Genomic DNA, 19,673 nt, shown 5'->3' on the forward strand with positions numbered 1-19,673 from the left:
CTGATGAAGAAGGTCATGTGTTCACCCGCCGCCGGAGTGCTACTTTGATATGACATCTGCAACTGGTTTCCTAATTCTTGTGGTAATGATGATAAACCGAAGGTCCCGTCTTAAAACAACTGCTCGTAAACAAGAACCCACACGCTGTCCTCAAAAGCGATTAAACACAGTAAGAAGACTCTGATAAGAGACTCTGGCTTATTGCGCAGTTCAATTTGTAAAGCGCAATGGAATATATTCACATTGGACTGAAAATGCGCTTTATAAATTCCATATCATCATTGTCAATTAAATACCTTTATAATATGACGTTGTACTGTGGTTAAGTTTTTATTATTATATGTTTTATGGCGTTGGAGTTATGAAGTTACAAGGTTAACCCCAATACCGTGTACACAGAAAAATTAACAAATCTGTCCGGTTCCACCTGCAGAACTAGGTGAAAGAATATCCAACCTCAAGCAAGGAAAACCAGAAGATATAGAAGTCGAAGTGAGAGCCCTGTACTCAGCAATTGATAGTCTGGAGGACACATCTTCTAAGAAAAAGTTTTTGAACCAATTGACCGCTGAGGCAATCAGAGGACTGGGCGAAGACTTACAAATTCTTCTCAAGAACAATGGTCTCAGCGACAAATCATTGCAACTTGTTCGCGATTATACAACGAGGCAAAGTGAATTGGCCAAAAAGCTGTACCTTTCCGAGACCTCTGAAACTGACAAGGATACGTCTTATTCGGTGCTTGCTATAAAACTACTACCAAAGCTTGAAACACTTGGCGCTCTTTTATCTAATAGTATTGAAGTCGAATCCCTGGATTGGGTCAAGAAACTGGTCGCGAAGAGCCCTAATCTCACTGAGCTTCGCAGGATGGATTATGGCGAGCTCGATAAAATATTAGAAGCAAGTGCTGGAGACCGTTCCGTTGTGGAGACTTTGTTTGCAAAAGGAATCGAAATCAGGGAACAATGTCAACGCTATGGTATAGGGCTAAAAACGGCAGAAAAACTTAAGGAAAAAGGCATCAAATCGGCAAGCGACATGTCAAAGGAGCAAGTGCATGAAGTCGTTAAAGAAACTACAGGAGAGGAAGCCTCGGCCATGAAAAAAATGTATTTTAACGAAAGCAGTGAGCGTGCTGCCGAACGAAAGGAGCTTGAAGAAAAGATGGAGAAGACTAAGAAGAGAACAGAAGAGGCAAAGGAACTTGCTGAACAAGCGCGTAAGATTACACAAGAAGTTTCCGAAAAAAGTAAGGAAGAGTTACACAGCAAAGTAAAGGAAATAGCCGAGAAGTTGAGTCTACCAGAAGGATGGAACGAACAGCATAAAGATGATCCAAATGCCCTTTTGGAGCAACTAGACAAAGAGATAAACATCGCCTCAGATTCTCTGGCTTTACCGCCCTATGTCTCAAATGAGGAAATTGCCGCAGCAGCAAGCGGTGGATTGGCCCTCTACGGTATCCTGTTTGATAATCACGACATCGAAGGTTTTTCCAAAAGCCCTCCGTTCCCGTTTCTAAAGAGACCAGGACATGTGGAATGGCTAAGCCCGGCTCTTGGATTTGAAGTTCGTTTCTTTAAATCAACTGAAAGCAATGCATCTACCAAGTTCTACAAGACTGCAAAGTCCTCCGGTCTGAGCATAGCTGCTTCTCTCTCAGGCGGTGGCTGGGGATTCCATGCTAGTGCATCTGCTGCCCATAGCAGTGAGGAAAGCAAAGATACATCAGAAAAGCGGCAGGAAAACACGACTCACGCAACTATCACCCAGTACATTTCTCAACCAACCAAAGCTTTTCGCATTCCAAGAGAAGAAATGGCACTCAGTTATGAAGCTAAGACACGGGCGGAAGAAATAAAGGATGATGAAAGTGCCGAACGTTTCTTGGAGAGTTTTGGATCACACGTGTCTGAAGGGGTTCATACCCTGGGAGGAGTGTTCTTTCGTAATCTGGATGTAACTACCGAAAGAGAAGCAAAGGCTTCAGATGTAATGATGGCTGCAGGAAGTCAGTTTGACGCTGAGGTTTCAGCGGGTTACAGTGGATATGGCTTTTCTGTTGGAGGCTCCGTGAAAACCAACACATTCGACGCAAGTGGTTCCAGAGGGGCTTCTTCGAGCGAGAAAATAAATTACATGTCTCAAATGACTGTACAATCGCTAGGACCACCATCTACAAACCCTGCAATGTTCAGTCAATTACTACAAAGCAACAACGCCACATGGCACGTGATTGACCGCGGAGACCATGCTGCTCTTGTTCCAGTGTGGGAGCTGATGTCAAACATAGAGGAACTGAAGGAACAAGCAAAACATCTTGAAAACGCTTGGAAAAAGAAACGGAAGGAAAGCGAAGTAACGGTAAGGAAAAAAAGGTTACACAACAAAAAGCCAGCAACACTTAGTTTCATTTTTTACAGCACAATCTTGGATTAAGACCATTGTAGCCCACAATCAGCGTGGCCATTCTAAGTGGGCGTTTAAAACTAAAATTTTAATCAGTATTTACTAATTAATGTCACAAAACCACAAGCACACACACACACACACACACCACTATACATACGGACAACTTTTGAGGACGTTTTCAAAGCTGTACGAAATTGCCCCGATGCGAGATTTGAACCCAAGTTCTCCTGATCATTGGGTGTGATGACCACCACACTATCAGGAAAACCATGCTGACAAACCCACCCCCTCCACCCCCACCGGAGGGCTGCAAATGGATTCACACCCCAAGTTGAGGAGAAATAGGGAACTCATAGGGAACACTTAACTTTCCTTGTATGGAATTAATTACCCTCGTCCGCCTGTTAATTATTTGTTCATCCAGCGTCATCACGAGAAAAAAACTGGAGACCCACGATGCCACACACTAAGTGATTTAAAAACAACTAATGCATGTAGCCGACATGGTTGCCCGGATAGTGCAGTGGTCTTCACTCCCATTTAGTGATGAGGGGAACGTGGGTTCAAATGTCGCCTTGGTTTCCTGCATTTCTGTTGGGTGTCGGCATCCGCGGTAGCCACGGGGTCAGCATACGGCGCAGCAAAAGCGTGAAATGTGTTTAAACACGAGTGTTCCATCCTTAATTGAATTTATAGGGTATGAAAATTTGAAAGAAAATTTGAAAATTTTGATTTTAAAATCTGGCCCGATGATTCCCAATACGTCGATAAGGAATACCTTGTCAGGGATTTCCGATTTTCAAAATTGATTCCTCGCAATTACCTTTATCGTCACACGTATTTCTGATTTTCTAACGAGAAAATTTAAAAGTTAAATTCGAAGCAACCAATAGGAATATGGAAAAGTCTCACATGGTTTCTTTTAGACTAATGCCTTGTGATTGATATTATGTAGTTTTTTCGTTTGTGCGGTAGAATTCGATTACCAACAGTCGTTTTGCATGGGCGTTGGGACGCGCTCTTCTTAGGGGTGGGGCGGGGGGATAAAATTAAAGAGATTATTACAGACTTGAATGTTATATTTTATATTTTTTTTTACTTTTAATCACAACTTATTATAATTGAAGTAATACTCCTATTGTTAAACATATAGACATAAAATGACATATCGTAAATATCGTAGATAGGCAGATATAGAATATATAGAACATTCGTCATTTCAATACGGCTGTTACACGTAATATATATACATATTGTGCTTTTGTAATTATTGTAATGCGCATTTGATCATCTTGTCATGGAAAATGCGCAATATAAGCGAATAAATTATTATTATTAAATTATTAAAGAGAAACAATTTTTACCGGATAGTGCATTTTATAGAGCGCTTTTCAATTGGGTGTCGAAAAACCAATACCATAGTTATTACTCTGACCAATCACACCAAGTGCAAACAATGTAAAAAGCCAATCAGAATTTAAAGCAATTACATGAAACGTGCAAAAAGCGGTGGAAAATCGTGCGAGCAAGGTGCGATTGGTTTTTGTTTTGCCTCTCATTGGATGAAAACCTGGCGGGAAATTTTTAATTCAGTCACGGAGCGTAGCAATCCTAGTCGCGTGGTCACTTTCGACAGTCATTTAAAAACCGCACTATAAGCTTTCATTGATGTATAGCTTGTTGTGGTTGCGCTTTTAACAGCGCGCTTATAATTTAGTTCGCGAATCGCACACGGGAAGGTCTACGATAATCTTTGTACTGAAGTATGAATGATCAAGGCTGTTCAGTTGCATACTCTTTCTTTTCATTTTGCGCAAGGAACTCGAGAGGAGGCTGGACGTGCTACAAAGCAAACTGGAATCTCTGCAACTCCAAACCTGTTATGGCAATTTCATCTGGCCCGTCCGTGGTTTCAAGGCCCTTCGAGAATCGGGGAAGATGGTGGCAAGTCCATATTTCTACTCATGGCAGGGCGGATATAAACTGAGGATACTACTCTATCCTCGGGGAAATGGAGAGGGTGAAGGTACACACCTGAGTATCAGTCTTCATATTTTAGACAATGGAGAATTTGACGAGATATTGTCCAGGTCATATATGAGTGGAAACACTGAGATTGCTCTGTTAAGTCAGTAAGAAGACAAAACAGATCTGGCAAAAAGTTTGAAAGACGAGTCATTACAAGAAATGCTCTCAGGAGGTTTGGGAGCGTTTATCTTACGCGGGATTGCTGGCATGCCCTTCAATTACATGTCCTTAGACAAGTTTCACAAAGGATGGGGATTTCCAAAGTTTATCTCACTTGAGGAGTTAGAGAACTCTCCATATCTCGGAAATGATACAATCTTCATTAAAGTGACTTGCACGAAGGAATGTGTGGATACTAAGAACTAAATTAAATCAAAGATAGCACCAAGAATATATTTTGCCTTTTTAGCTGATATGAACCAAGTGTGATACAAATGTGTAATTTTTGGACATAATCACAATTTTACAATATCCAGTGTTTTAAAACGTACACAAATGTTACGGATCTTACTCTTTCTCTTGGGTCTGTTCTGTCAGCCCCCTGTCCATATAGATATTGGATATGACTGTAGAAGAACATTGCACGAGTTACCCCTTGTAGCCTTTCACTTTCTCAATGATTGTGTTACTACATGACAGAGCTAGAGATGGATCTGGGAAAATGTCTTATGGCCCGAAAGCCTTTCCTAGTAATGTCAGCCTTTACTCAGTTTCTAGTTCTTAAATATCCGAGCTTTATTACCATAATATTAAGGCTTTCAGTGTCATTAACTTCTTAACAATTTTTTTTTTCTGACCAACATTAAAGTTATTTTCATTGCATTTAACTTTTTTAATAATACAATTCAAAAGGTTTCAGCAAAAATTTTTAGCAAGGAGAACTAAACTACCTCGCTAACTATGATCCTATTCTGCTCTCTCACTAAATGAAAAGTGCGCGCGCTAACAATCAATCTAAGTTTTGAGATAGTCTGGGTACTAAAGTGTGACGTTTCCGTTTGAAAAAAACGTCGTGTTCAAGTAATGTCGCGATCCCGACAAGATCAACAAACTTAACTGTTTAAATCAAAGGGGCCAGGTTAAACACTCAGTTATAACCGTAAAAGTTTCAAAGGTTAGCTGTTAATTTGCCGTTTTTCAGTTCCATGTTTCAACGTTTTACATTTCCAAGTCGTTTTACCTACTAAGTGCGACGAGGAGATTTATCAAACCGACTGTATGTCATACAAAATAAGAACTCTTCTTCTGCAGACGCCGGACGCTCAGATACAAGGTAACATAAGTTTTATAATTTGCTAAAACTGCATAGAATGATACATGTCAGCTCAGGCACGTAGGGCCAGCTGTGGTGCCGCAGTTTGAAACGTGTGGTAGAGAGATTCGCCCTGAAGTTATTCATAATTTTCTCCCTCGCCTAAGACGTTTGCATATTTCCTTCGTGTTTTTCGTTGTTTGGCGTTTTTTGGACTCTCTACTGGGTCTGTTCACTGTGCCCCTGATGAGATTGACAGACCCTCTGAGCAGACGGAGCTTTATTTTGTTGTCAGTCACTCTATGCTGTCTCTTAATTATCTTTTTGGCGAGCTCACTAGAATACGTGCATAAGATTTTTAATAATTACTTAACATTAAGTAATAAGAACGAAAGCTCGTCGTTTCTCACTCGTTCCGAAAAGATAAGCGTTTTAAGTTTCATTAAACACCTTTGACTGTAAACAAAAGAGCTGTCCACTCGGTCGTTCAACTGTTCATCTCGTTTCGCGGGTTCGTTCACTCGGTTTTTCGTTCGTTCGTTTTTGCCAGCGAGCGCTCGGTGGACCGTTTGTTCGTTAACTCGATCATTCGGCCATGCGTTCGCCCGTTCGGATGTTCGTTCGCTCAGGCTTCCGTTTGTTCGTTCGTTTGCGTTTCTGGTTTGTTCAGTTGTTCCTCCGTATGCTCAGTTCTTTTTGCTATTCATGGGCATAAACTTGGTATAAACGATTAAATTTTACCTATTAAAAGCTCTATTAAAACATTACAAAGAAGTTCCTTCATGTTTTAATACCTATGGCTGTCAGGCTACTGAGAAAGACTTCTTTCTCCGATCTGACACAAATATCTGACAAAAAAAGTTAACTTTGAATTAGCGCACTCAAGTCATTTAAAATTAAGTTGCTTCTTTCTGCAATTTTTTATTAATTTAATTTACAGCCTTTAATTATTAATAAGTATTTCAAGAACAAACAGAAGCCCCCAATTCGGAAAAACAACCGTGAAATTGGCAATTGGTGATGTTCCTTCGGTCGTGCGGATATTCGGTTGTGTCTGTTCACTTTGCCTTGTGCCCTCGGGGCATGACTCCCCTCGCCTCTCCTTCGCGCGTCTCTCTAGTAGCCTGGAACAGGCTACATCTTGTCTCGTTATTAAGTTAGTCATTTAGTGTCCTATGTGGTTCCGGTTTTGTGTTCATTCTTCTTTCCGTTTGTCTTTCTCTTCCGTACTTTCGTATGGGTTCCGCCTTCTCCGCCAGTTCTAATGGTGGCACCGACGGCTTGCTCAAAATACTATCATGGGCTCATACATAAAATTTAACCAATAACATTTACCAATTAAAAGCTGTATTAAAACATTACGAAGAAGTTCCTTCATGTTTTAATACCCGTGGCTGTCTTGCTACAGCGAAAGACTTCTTCTTTCTTCGATCTGACACAAATAAGTGAGTTTCTCAAGAAACTCTATGTGCTGCGTCAATGGGAAGTAAAAGCACTAACAACCAACTAAAATTTGGGTTTAGAAGTTGGGTTCACTGACCACAGAAGGGAAATTCAGAAGCCGCCGTTTGAAGCCGTTAGTTCCTCTTCAGGTGAGAATCAAGGCATTGGGATTGTGTATATCTATCCTCGTACGGCGTATAACCTCTAAATAGAGACGGCGGAGCGTTTCGAACTCGAATTTCCCAAACTATCAGAAGTTGTTATCTTAGATTTTTTTAAAATATTTTTCTGGCACAGTTTAAAAACATTCTTAAACCTTCAATATTAGCATTCACTTGGGTTCCCATACAAAGACCATGCTGATTTCCTAAACACGCTGTCGCGTTAATTGGAAACCGCTTCTGTCAAAAACATTACCAAACAAGAAGCCGTAATAAACATGATGATTTTCATTTTACTTGTGACTTGACGTTTCGTGCGCCCCAACATACATCTTGAGGAGTAACCGTTGAACGAATTCTAAAATCTTAGCTACTGATTACTAAGAGACTGTTGACTACATTGCGAGCAAAGCTGTGTAGCAATAAATCAAAACCGACATCTGACTGGTTCATAAAACCAGAGTTTTTTACTGTCGTTTCCGCTTAGCGTTGATTTTTAACTCACGTGTTAATAAAGTTTCCTTAATTTTCGTATTAAAAGAGATTTGCTCAAGCATATAACAGCAAAAACGAACGATATAATCCGACGTTTCGGAGCACGGGACGGTCCCTCAGGACCTGCTGAGCCGTTTCGAGGTACTCAAGAAATGTAGAAACAAATTTGACTGTTTAGTGCACGAAATGCTTTTTATAAGAAACTTAAAGCCAAATATTAACGTGCAATCAGTCTCTGTTCGTGCGAAAGTATTTGTTAATTATGTTATGTTAATGTTAGCGCCAGATCGCTTTAAATGATGTAATTTGTATGATCTGTTACACAGTTCCTTTGAAAAAGAAGTCATGATCACTCCGAAACGTCGGATTTTATCGTTCGTTTTTGCTGTTATTTACTTAATTTTGCATTGTATATCAGATTGACGATTTGTTAACACTTCAAAATGCTCCCACTGTTTGGATACCATCATCGACAATAGCGAATTGTTATGAAGAATACCTTGTCTAAATAAAACGCATGACGATGATGTTGTGCAAACCTTGCTCACCCATTGCTCACTCATGTGGAATTTTTGATGTCAGAAAAAGTAATGGTTAAAGCATTATTAACTGACTTTCAAGGTCATATGTATGTTTATAGTACTCGTTTGTTTCTCTGTTCATAAAGCCCAGTTTACACGTATGACGCAAACATAAGCATAAGCACAAGCATGTTTACACGCGTGATAAGCATTATCATAAAGTGACATACGCAAGCGCAGAAACATAAAAATTTGGCGCAATCGCGCGGCCGGGCTGCCTTTTGGCGCAAGATTTGATTCCAACATGGCGGCAAATGGCAACTCATCAGTAACTGGAATGTACGCTGACAACTTTTCACTGTTTTTTCAGTTTCCTTTCCTTGCGCTTATGCTTATGTTTGCGTCGTCCCGGTTTAAATGTACGACGCAAGCACAAGCACAACCATAAACACAAGCGCAAGCACCGGTTTACATGTAGGTTTCTTGTGCTTTTGCTTGTGTCGTAAGTGTAATCCAGGCTAAAGCATAAGCAGCCCTGATTTCTATGAGGTTACCCTCGTGGCTGGTGCGAAACAAATCTGATGTACCTCACACACGTCAGGCCTCCTTTGCCTGCGAAGCAGGTGTAATCGGCTAGGGGGAGGGAATACAAAAAGAGGGGAGAGGGGAGAGGAAACGCCTTATTGCAAGGCGTTCGCTCCCTATCTCCCCAATCCACCCCTTTTCTTTAACTTTTTCTTGCTCCACCTCCCCATCCTTCCCTCTCCCCCTTCCCCCTCCCCCTCCCCGATTACGCCTAGTACGCAGAGTGGTAATATGACTCGAACCCAACTGCAAAGTGCAGGTTATTAGTTATAAAGGTCTTTCACTGCCCTTGTGTATACTCCAAACAAACTCGATCCTCAAACAAACTGCACGTCACACTTACCTGGTAATTGAAGAGGAAAACACTGCCAAAAGTTGAGAAGAGATTCCGTTCTAGGAAAAGGAAATCCCGAATCATCGAGTTTGGATTCGAGTTCGAGTTGGACTTCGAGTTGGACTTCGAGTTGAAATTCGAGTGAGATTTCGAGTTAGACTTCGAGCTGGATCGGAGTTGGACTACTATAAAAATACAAAAAGCAAAATACTTCGTTATTTTTGGACTACTATAAAAATACAACATGTAAAGTACTTTGTTATTTTCGACAGGGCGTTCTCGAAGGACTCCCATGTAAAATCGGACCCCCCCCCCCACCCCACCTTCTTCCTCTATCGAAGGATGGCATGTATACGATTTTATACAATAAACAGTGCTAACCCACGTTTTGATTGATCTAGAAGATTGTGTGATAAGGATTTATACAATAAACAGTGTAAAACTCGCGTTTTGATTGGTGTCAGAGTGGAGTTTGTGATTAGAGTGTAGTCGCACGATTGACGTCATCGAGTCGTGTGACCGGTGCACGTGATCAGAGCCTAGAGTCCAGCCAGAGTGACTGGTCAACTGAGTGACTGTTTTGGCGAGTAGTAAACGGGCAAATTTTGGCAGGAAAGGACAACCGCCCGATAAAAAATTGGACAAAGACCGTTGAGAGTGACCTCAACCAGGATAAAAAGCTAGAACTTTGTTGTGACGTAAAAAGGAAGCAAATTTTCTCGAAATATGTCGCCGATAGAAATCCGGAAATGGCGAGAAATCGATTACAAATCGCAATGAAGCAACTTATAGCATGCTGTAATATTTTGGGGGCAGGATTTCCTTCTGGAATAAAGGTTAGTTTTGAAAATATTGTTAGTGAAATTCCTTTGGATCATACTCTAATTTAGGGGATCACAATTACATGTGTGTAAAAGTCTAAAACTGAGTTTGCTGGAATGTTTTTGACTCAGCTCAGGCAACCCGATGCTCGCTCACGAAATGTGTTGAAATGTCTTGGTTATTGTATAAAACATATAGATTCCATTTTGCCGTGGGTCTATACTCTGATAACGCACAGAGGACGTCAAAACGTGGTAAGAACATCAGTCACGCTACTCGCCTGCGGTTCGTAGCGTACTATTTTGTTCTCACCACGTTTTGACGTCATCTGTGCGTTATCAGAGTACACACGCACGGCTAAATGGAATCTATTTGCGGCGGGGGTAAAAAGAGGAATGAGTTTGCGGAATAGCATGTGGCACGGCCTGCGGAATGCCGTAATTATGCAAAATACGATTTACGCGGGGAATGAATTAACTGAAGAGTGGGTCATGTTTTCGCGCCAATTTTATAAGAGCAGCAGCCTTTTTGATGCTGCGGACCGAGGATTAGATCGTCTGATCGTTGATTTGGAAGAGGTAAGAGAGAAGAAATCGACGAACACTGTTTATAGTTTTCGCATTAAGGGAACTATATGAGTAAATCCGTAGTAAATTAAATTTCATGTTCACTTTTCTCCTTGCGACTTCGGTTGACAAAAATAACGTGGCAGCGTGTAGTCTTATCAGGACAAAAGATTGACCCTTTACCGAAGGCAAATAATAAACATTTATCTTCTTTTATCTTCTTTTAAACCCTCGGTAAAGAATCAATTCTCATACCCTGTATGCTCGATGATTCATTTATCATGAGCGGGAAAATTGACGCTGACTAATCACTGAGATCTGGAGGGTCTTCAGGAACAATAATTTGACCAAAATGCATTTTTGATAAGCATAGTTTCTCAACTTTTCACACAACCAGTGTCGATAATTAGACACCATACTTGCCATCTGGGTTTTTGTTCTAGGGCTTTTTCTCAAGATTTAAATCTGAAGTTAGGTTGGGAGGTCTGGCACTGAATACCTTAACTAAAGAAGGATATGTTTAGTTCGATAACGCGAATCTGAACTGCCTAAATCGCCGTATTGAATAGCTACAACGTGGCTAGAATTGTTTTTAAAACATTGTCTTGCCTTCGAAAATGCGCTCACCGCGGAGGTGGTGTCGTCCCCCCCCCCTCTCCCACCCACAACACATAGCTTGTTCATGGTTGAATATTTACATATGTTCGATTTCCTTCAGGTATCCAAGTGAGCGCAGCGCATAGAATTGCTGAGGTTTTTGGAGTCACTGGAGTACAAAATGGCTCTTAAATTATCGTGTATCAGCTATCAAGTTTGCAGAGATGAAAATTAACTTAAAAAGAGGAATCTAACAGCTGTTCCGCATATTATTATTATCATTTTGAAATACGATCAATCGAACGCAGTCTGCGTTGCAGCCGGACTTGTCACTCAAGACCTATAGAGAACTCGATATAGTGGACCATACCAGATATTTGTATAGACTGTCTGTGACGCGGGCTAAGTAGTAACTCCAAACAGGAAAAGCCTTTATAGGTTTTACTAGCAACGCAGGCACATGCGTAGCTTTGTCTTTGCCGCAAAAGCTTTGTCTTGAGAGAAAACATGTTTGCGCGCGTTGCAGAAGTACTGAACTGAAAAAGCTGAAATTATGTTATGAGATATTGATTTATTGATTTGATTTGTCAGAGATTGATACGGGTAAGAACACGTTGACTAATCTCGGATTATTGCTAATCATTGCATCAGAATCATTGACTTCAACTCAACAAGTCCAACTCGAAGTCCAACGCGAACTCGAACTCGAATCCAAACTCGATGATTCCCTACTCCCCGAGGAAAAGGTTTTTAGTATGGGTAGGAGAGTGAGTTTTTTTCCTTACGATCGTAATCTATCTTGCTGATTGTTCAAATGATATGCATAGTTAGTTTTCCATATAATCAGCCAACGACACTGCACATCCTTTCATCTCCAAAACACAACTGGAATTTCGTCCCGGGCTAAAACTCAGAGAGTAGGTTATTTCATAAAAAAAAACTTAATTAACGCCGCTTTGTCAGACTCACTCTAGTCGCTAAGTGGTTTTCAGTCAAGTATGCGGATCTTCATTCACTAAGCAAAAGGAAGGGCATCCAAACCAGTTTCTGACATAATACGAATACCACAGTGTATGAGATAATGTAGTTGCAAACGTCCAGTGTGCTGTATGCGCTGTCAGTTTAGCAATGCCTGATCAGTGTATTAGTCCAGCTAGAAATGAAATTTGGAAAAGAGAAATATAATATGTTGTTGCAATACGTGCTGAAACAGTTAAGAAGCCCGACTGTTAACTGAACGGACGATTTTAACAAAGTTACTAATAAATTATTTCAACAGGTGTCACTAACGAAACAGTTATAGACATGATTCTATACGTTAGGTTAGGTTACCATTTCGTTTTTTCGACGAGGTTATTTACCATTAGGCCATAGTTTTAGAGTTTATCAAGGTTTTTTATCTGATGTTTCAAATCTGTTAAAGAGCTTAGCGCGTCAAATATTTCCCAAGCACTTATCGAGAAAACAATGAAATCCGGGAATCATAAGAGGTCACAGTTGTGAAGAACCATTTGTGTAAGAATATGATATCGTCAATGTTAGTTAATTACATTATTTCAGTCGCAGTTTGCATGGCTTCCGAGTTGTTGAATGGGAGTACTGTTTGATACCTCGATACATCAGAGGGAAGAAGGAACGTGTGCTGAAATGAGAGGACCGGCATTTGAAGGTTAGAAGGTTTTGACCTACTCACTGAAAGAAAATGCTGAGCATTATTCTTATTGCGTATCCAGTAAATATGTTATTGACCTCAGCCCACAGAGCACAGATAAAAATCTCTGTTAAAAGTAGTTGGAAGTTAAATTACCGATAATAATAAGAATCTCCACATTTGAGACTTGAAATATCAACCTCATCTCATTTAATCAGGACGCGAACAAAAATCCCGAGATGACGATTTAATCAGTGTCACCGATAAGAGGTTCGGTTTATGGATATCAAGAAGAGCCACTACTCTTCACCTGTAGCTTCTAAGCTGGGTGATAAGCGAAATAATACCACCTGTTTAATACTTCAAAAGTTTTCAACATAACACGTAGACGACTGCGATGTCGGCATTCGAGAGCACTGGTCAGTTTCGATACGACTCGGACGGATGCGGGTAAGTCTACATGAAACCGATCTGAATTCGAAGGTCCTGAACTGGTATGGAACAATTCAGCATGAGAAAGGCACGAGTTTAAATCGATAGGACTTTAGACCAACGTACAACCTTTATATGAAACGGCCAAATACAGCTGATGGTCGATCATAAAAGGAGTGCTTTGTCTACCTTATGTATTTTACCTTTGTTGAGTAACGTTGGGGTATTACCGTCGCTCACAAGACGAAGACAGCAAACCGGATAATTACCTGAATTACGCCGTCACCTTTAGCTACTAAACTGTTGACTGTAGATCTTCAAAAACTTATATTTAGGATGCAGGGACAAACAAAAGTTGATTTCTTCACCAACCCAATTCCTTACTGCTTTTTGACAAATCTCTTAAATTTTCATTGTAATCAGTTAGTGGTTGCCCTACGGGATATAAGCCAACCTGTCCAACGCCACCACGGCAAAACCAGTGCCAAAAGTGACAATTTGTTGGTTGTTAAGAGAACATGCAAGCTAATTTGATCAGTGAAGTTTAGCAACCCTCCTTAAGCAACGACGCAATCTTTTATCTTAGTATATAAAGTAACGATCTCAAATACAACTTAATTCACTATGCGGATCTCTTTCAACGTAATCTGTGAACTGTGCACCTTATGAATATCTGTTTAGAGCAAAGCTGATGTGTACGTTCACATTCACGGTACTGCCACGACTCGGTTAAATCACCCAATTTACATGACGCGTTCTAGGTAGCACAAAGGTGGCAAACAGCCCAATAGTGAGCCCCGGAAATGATTTAAACTGAAGCAGGTGAGTCCAATTCTACATTTTCGAAATCCAGGTCAGTATTCGTGACAAAAAGGAATTAGAAATGGACTAACGGGATCTCCATCTTGCTGAACAAATCAAGTTCAGTAAAATGTTCGGAGCTATGTTTTCACTTCATGGCCTTGCAATGAAGCCGAAATAAAGCTTCAAAATTTTACCTATACACTGTATATCGGAAGGGAATCAGATTCCCTACACGCTTTTCGGACTCATGATTTGTTTTACTAACTGCATTTTCGGTTTGGAAAGAATTTTCTGCCTTTCAATCATCAAACGGTCCATAGGTTTGTTTCTTAGAAAAAGGGAACTGGATGTTGAAATTTGATAAGTTAAGCGAATTCCAAAATGTTTTAAAAGCAGCTTCGTCATTCCCCACTAAATAGGAAAGAACGCGAGGCACTACAGTACTTAGTAGAAGTAATCCGTGAGCCCATTCACCTTAATAACAGCGGGGCCCAGATCAACGCACGAACACCGTGTGGACCTGTGTGATCAATTTCCCTTGGAACAATCTCACTTCAAGTCGAACAATTTTGAAATGAAAGTACTCGATCTATTACTTATGAAGAATGTCGAGGAAGTTCTAGGATCTGTGGGCTTTTGACACCCGAGGGAGCTTAATGTACTGAGACCGTAAGATGTGATACACTCTACTGAATTTTGTTTACTTCTGCTCGTAAGACGTTTCTGAGCCACGGACGGCAAACGGAAGTTAAATGTTCTCTGTGTTTACGTGTTTGCTTCTCACCAAGGAGAAGAAAATTTCTACAGAATGCAACAATTGGAAAAATCTAAATTCGGTTGCCGTCCGTCACGGTGGCTATGCTTGTTCTCAGTTTAATGAGCCACAGACGGTGACTTGAAGTGAAATGTTCCCTTTGCTGGCTAACAAAGACTGGAAAAAATTGCTTTGGTGTCCAGATGACGTCAAGGGACACATTCAGCGCCTGGTTGCCATCCGTGGTCGACGACGCGACGGTTCTCAGTAACAGTTAGAAGTAATCTGTGATAAGTTAAACGGAATTTCATCTGTGATTTATGAGTGCTTTATCAATGCCACTCAGTTGATGCCTCCTTCAAGCAATCTGAGATCTTGCACATTTCGCAATATTAATTAAGAGACCACAGGTTTATGGGTTGGTGCTGGCAGCGGATCAGGTTAATAACTTTGTTGTACGTCTGTCTTCTTTGTCTAGAAAGACATTTTGAGACAACATGAAACCAAATTAAGCGGAGGAATGACAGATTAACCATTGAAGCAACTGGCTGAATTTAACGGCTGTTGTATGTGCAGGCTGCATTTCAAGTGTTGTGGTAAATGAGTCGGTTCCAGCGGCGAGATCTCTCCCAGGTAAGTAGAAGTTGAATTCCTGTTCGTAGCTTCTTACCAAAGGCACAAAGGTTGTGTCTTGAACTGTCACGTTTGAAACGCATTTAAAATTTTGCCGTCCCTTTTCACTGTTGGTGACACTTATTAAATGATTAATTACTCGATCAATTGCGTTTTGTTTTCCTAATGGGTGCAAATTTTAGTTTTGATTGCGTAAAAAATAATACTGTCTTGTGCGTGGGACGATTGTTTTATCTCTGGTGGTAATAAAGGGCGTTACAGTTATAAACTAAAGGCAAATTACTTCGTTACTCACCAAAAATTATTGTTTTACTTCGCTCAAGTTGTAATTGTAATTTAAAATTAACGCAATGTATTTAGAATTCCGTACCCTAAAACTCGTCACCTAACGGCTTAAACGGGAAATCATTATCCGATAATCCCTAGGGTGACAACAGTTACAGTAAAATGCACGCAATCACATCTAAAGATTGTAGTATCAAGCACTAATTGCGTTCTCTAGAGCAAATAATGGAAACTGGTTTTGCTGATGTATATAGTGCACCTTTATTAAAAGCGGTTCTTCAAGTCATTCAAAGGACATCAATGTTTACGTGATGAGGCTAAACAAACGTAATTATATTTCAAAGGGGGTCAACATTCTCAGCCTGTTGGTCAATTGCTTATTTCATCTGCTTGTTATAGTTGAAAACAAAAACATTTCATACGGATGTCAAGTATCTCAAAAGGGGAAAACTCCGAAAAAACCTATGTTTTTTCTGTTGCCAAGAACCAAGAAATGTCCAAAATGTCAACCTAACTGAAAGGTTTGATTACTAGAAGTCTGTATTGTCCGTGTTGTATTCATCCCTGTCAATCACAGCTGGCTACAGTTGACGTGCTTCATTTTCGTCAGTGGAAAAACAAGTTCCTCGACGTCAAATTACGCACGGAAAAATCAAGGTCCTTTTACGTTTGATCTAGATGTAATCTTAAAAAAAATGGAGAGTTATACAGGTGACATACAGGAATGTGTTTAGCAAACCGGCAAGGCATGGAAAACGCCCCAACTTTATGCCCATTTCCTCAGAAAATGAGACGATGCAGGAATTCATATAAACAACTACGGAAACATTTCGTTATCCTCGACGGTTCTTTTCCATTAAATAAGTAAACAAGAAGCCTTTGTTAAAATAAATATTTGTATGTGAAATGAAAGACGCAAATCATAATTTAAACAACAATTAAATTTCATTTGGTTCTCTAGACAGCCACTATTGATGAATGCAGTCCTTGAGGGTCTCTTGCAATTTCGTTTCTGCAAAGCAATGACACTGGAACTGAACACATTCTCAAGGCACGTTATTCTGCTGTTTGTAATCTTCGTCATTCTGAGTCCTTCATCATTGTGGTTTTTTGTTGAGTCCAAAGACACCCAAGCAAATCTTGCTAATCAGTTAGCAATTTGTTTGCACAAGACATTCGAGGAAAATACCGGATTCGACCATCTTCACAAAGTCTACGATTCGCTTTCTTGTGTAAGTCAAAACAATTATGGCAAACGTTTGCTGCATAACATTACTGAACCTGCAGCAGCTCGTTTAAATACTTCTATGAGCTTTTTACACGACCTCAGCAAAAAGATGCGGCAACTTTCATCCAAGTTCCAGAGAGTTAATGTTACTAAATGCTGTCAAAACTTGACTCTCCCGATCGAGTTCAGCGACCGGCTTCGGTCGTCTGTGGATCTAACGAAAGGTTGCTCCATTAGCGAGTCTTCACAAGACTTAGAAGACAGCTTCAAACTGCAGAGTGCGGCGTTAGTGAGTGGTTTTCAGGAAAACTTCAATAAGTCTTCAGTAGTGGCGTGGCAGTATTACGGGTCTATTAATGGAGAATATTTGCAGTATCCTGCCAATGAACGCTATTGTGACGGAAGTACTTCACAATTTGATCCAGGATTCAAGTAAGTTTTAAGTGCTTTCGCTCTCATGTGTGTACAATAACTTATCTGAACAGGCTACATTACTGAGGTCCCGTGCACAGCTATGCGCTTTCAATCTTTTTCTCCACACGTGTGCATTTTCATTCGTTTCGCCGTCTACACGTTAACGATTTGAAAATGAGAAAAAATGCAACCTTATAATAGCTTATAATTATTTTTATTGATGTTGTCGCGTCATCGTTTTCAAAAATGTCAGTCCCTTTTCCTTCGCTTTGATAATTGCCACCCAGAAGTAAGCTTGACAAAACTCCACGGTTGAATATCTCCGTTTTTCGCCCTTTCTCAATCATTTTCGCTCGTATACGTCAGTGGAAGACCTTTTCGCACAACCTCGTTCCCAGAGTCGAGAAAGGGGAAGAGAGGGGGAACCTGGGAACGAGGATGCTTTTCGCATGAAACTGCGATGAACGGGCCTGCGCCTGGATTGTTTGCCAATGGGATAATAAAGCTAAATTATACCCAGTTGTGAGCTTGGAAGCTTGGGGCTATTTGCATAATATAACCTAAGATATGTGGGAATTTTCCGCAACTGTTATCCGTTCGGGAGGAGTTTCTGGGACAGAAGTGTTTTCTATATCTATTCCTCTGGAATACCCTGAGTTAAAAGCCGCTTCATCTCAGGGTGATAAGATAGTTAGTCGTACCTGGTGAGAATGTAGCGTTTTGCAGCATGTGTAACCATTTCATTTCATCCTGTCAAGCTAAGTTCAGTCTTGTAGTCTAACAATCAGCTAGGGAGTTAAGGCGGTTTGCCAGAATGCTAGCTTGTTCATTGTATTTTAATGTGTGGTACAGATCATGGTACGTCGAAACAGCGTCGCCTGTCAAGAAAAATCTTGTGATAATTATCGATCGAAGTGGTTCTATGAAAGGACTAAGAATGAAGCTAGCTAAAGATGCCGCCATTACAGTATTGGATACACTCTCACCACATGACAACGTAAGTAAAAACTCTTTTCTGTTTGACAAGTGCTTGGTTCCTTTAATTTAGTTCATACACAGCAAAGAAGAAGAGACGTCGAGGCCAGGTTAGGGCTATTTTCGCAATTTCTTAGTGTTGCAATCGCCAATTCAAGTGAAAGAAAAGATTCTTAGTAAAGAATCACGCGTCAATACATAATAGCCAACAAACAACAGTTTCCACAAAACCAAGAAACATCCGCTCTTTTTAGCAACAACATTACATCGTTCCATGGATTTTTCATATTAATTGCTGTTTTGAACACTTAACATCGGGTATTTTGTAGTCACTATATATTTTGTGGCGAGATTGTCATTCATCTATCACTAAACATGGATTGAATAACAAGGTACAAATCAGCAAAGACTAGTTAAATATGTCACTTTAAATGCAAGACATAAGCAGTAGACTCTTATAAAATTTTATTTGTACTTTAACAAATACACTCTGTTTTTTTTATAAGGACCTTTTTTATAAGAACGTCGAGGCTAAGATTAACCAAATTTTTAAGAACGTATTAAGAACATTCCTAAGGCTGAGAGTCGATTAAGAACGTTTTTATCTTGCTAATCTGTATATGAAATCAAGGTAACGAATGGAAATTAACCAAAATACTTGAGGGCATGTTTAGTATAACATTAACAATGGTGACACACATCTCGGTTTGCCATAATGAGCAGTTCTTGACACCATATCACACCAGACAATGCACTTTGATAGGTTTCCTGGTCACGTCCTCATTGATTTACTGAAATACACGTAGTGTATACCATGTAATTTCTGAAGAGCATCTTAAGAACGTTTTCAGCCTCAAATCGCAATAAAGTATAAGAACGTTCAGCCTCAGCTCCAAAATTAGACGTTCTTATATAAAAACAGAGTGTATAATAACAAAACCTTAACAATGTAATTTGATAAGGACAACAGGAAGCAAAATGCACAAATGCATGCGTCGTGGGCCTCTCGTTTCCTCAATCTTTCAGTCTTTGATCGATAAAGAAGACAGAAATGTGCCCGGCTGTCGAAGAATGCCATTTTTAAGCGACAGGAACCCGTAAAATGTACCTGAACCTTGTTGTGTGAGCGCTAAGAAGAAAGAGGTACCTGAACATGAACTTGACATTTTCAAATGCGTGAGCTCCTTATCTTCCTCTCTATGATGTTTCAAAGCGCATTGATCTCTACCACGTTTTAGTTTCCAGCAAGGTAATGACTGAACACCCTAATTTTATCAA

General features: G+C 40.2%; 2 protein-coding genes across 6 annotated transcripts in view; both read left to right on the forward strand.

The window, feature by feature from the left end:
• The window catches only part of LOC146484173 (uncharacterized), an 18,196-nt gene extending 8,516 nt beyond the window's left edge, over positions 1 to 9,680 (forward strand). The window contains exons 7-8 of the mRNA XM_085104971.1: positions 434 to 2,367; positions 4,234 to 9,680. Of these exons, the coding sequence (XP_084961097.1) occupies positions 434 to 2,367; positions 4,234 to 4,551 (2,252 nt within the window). The 3' untranslated portion in view covers positions 4,552 to 9,680. The remainder of the gene's footprint in view (positions 1 to 433; positions 2,368 to 4,233) is intronic.
• Positions 9,681 to 12,734: 3,054 nt separating this feature from the next.
• LOC146484174 (VWFA and cache domain-containing protein 1-like) overlaps positions 12,735 to 19,673 on the forward strand; it is a 31,980-nt gene continuing 25,041 nt past the window's right edge. The window contains exons 1-3 of one of the 5 annotated variants that reach the window (XM_085104999.1): positions 12,735 to 15,493; positions 16,740 to 17,438; positions 18,273 to 18,417. In XM_085104999.1, coding sequence (XP_084961125.1) covers positions 16,753 to 17,438; positions 18,273 to 18,417 — 831 coding nt within the window. In that variant the 5' untranslated portion in view covers positions 12,735 to 15,493; positions 16,740 to 16,752. Of the gene's footprint in view, positions 15,494 to 16,739; positions 17,439 to 17,465; positions 18,125 to 18,272; positions 18,418 to 19,673 lie in introns of those variants that run through there. The other 4 variants (XM_085104996.1, XM_085104994.1, XM_085104995.1 and 1 more) reach the window with 4 other exon arrangements.

The sequence above is a fragment of the Pavona decussata genome, unplaced genomic scaffold (genome assembly GCF_977016875.1).
Source record: "Pavona decussata unplaced genomic scaffold, jaPavDecu1.1 SCAFFOLD_36, whole genome shotgun sequence".
Classification (NCBI taxonomy): domain Eukaryota; kingdom Metazoa; phylum Cnidaria; class Anthozoa; order Scleractinia; family Agariciidae; genus Pavona; species Pavona decussata.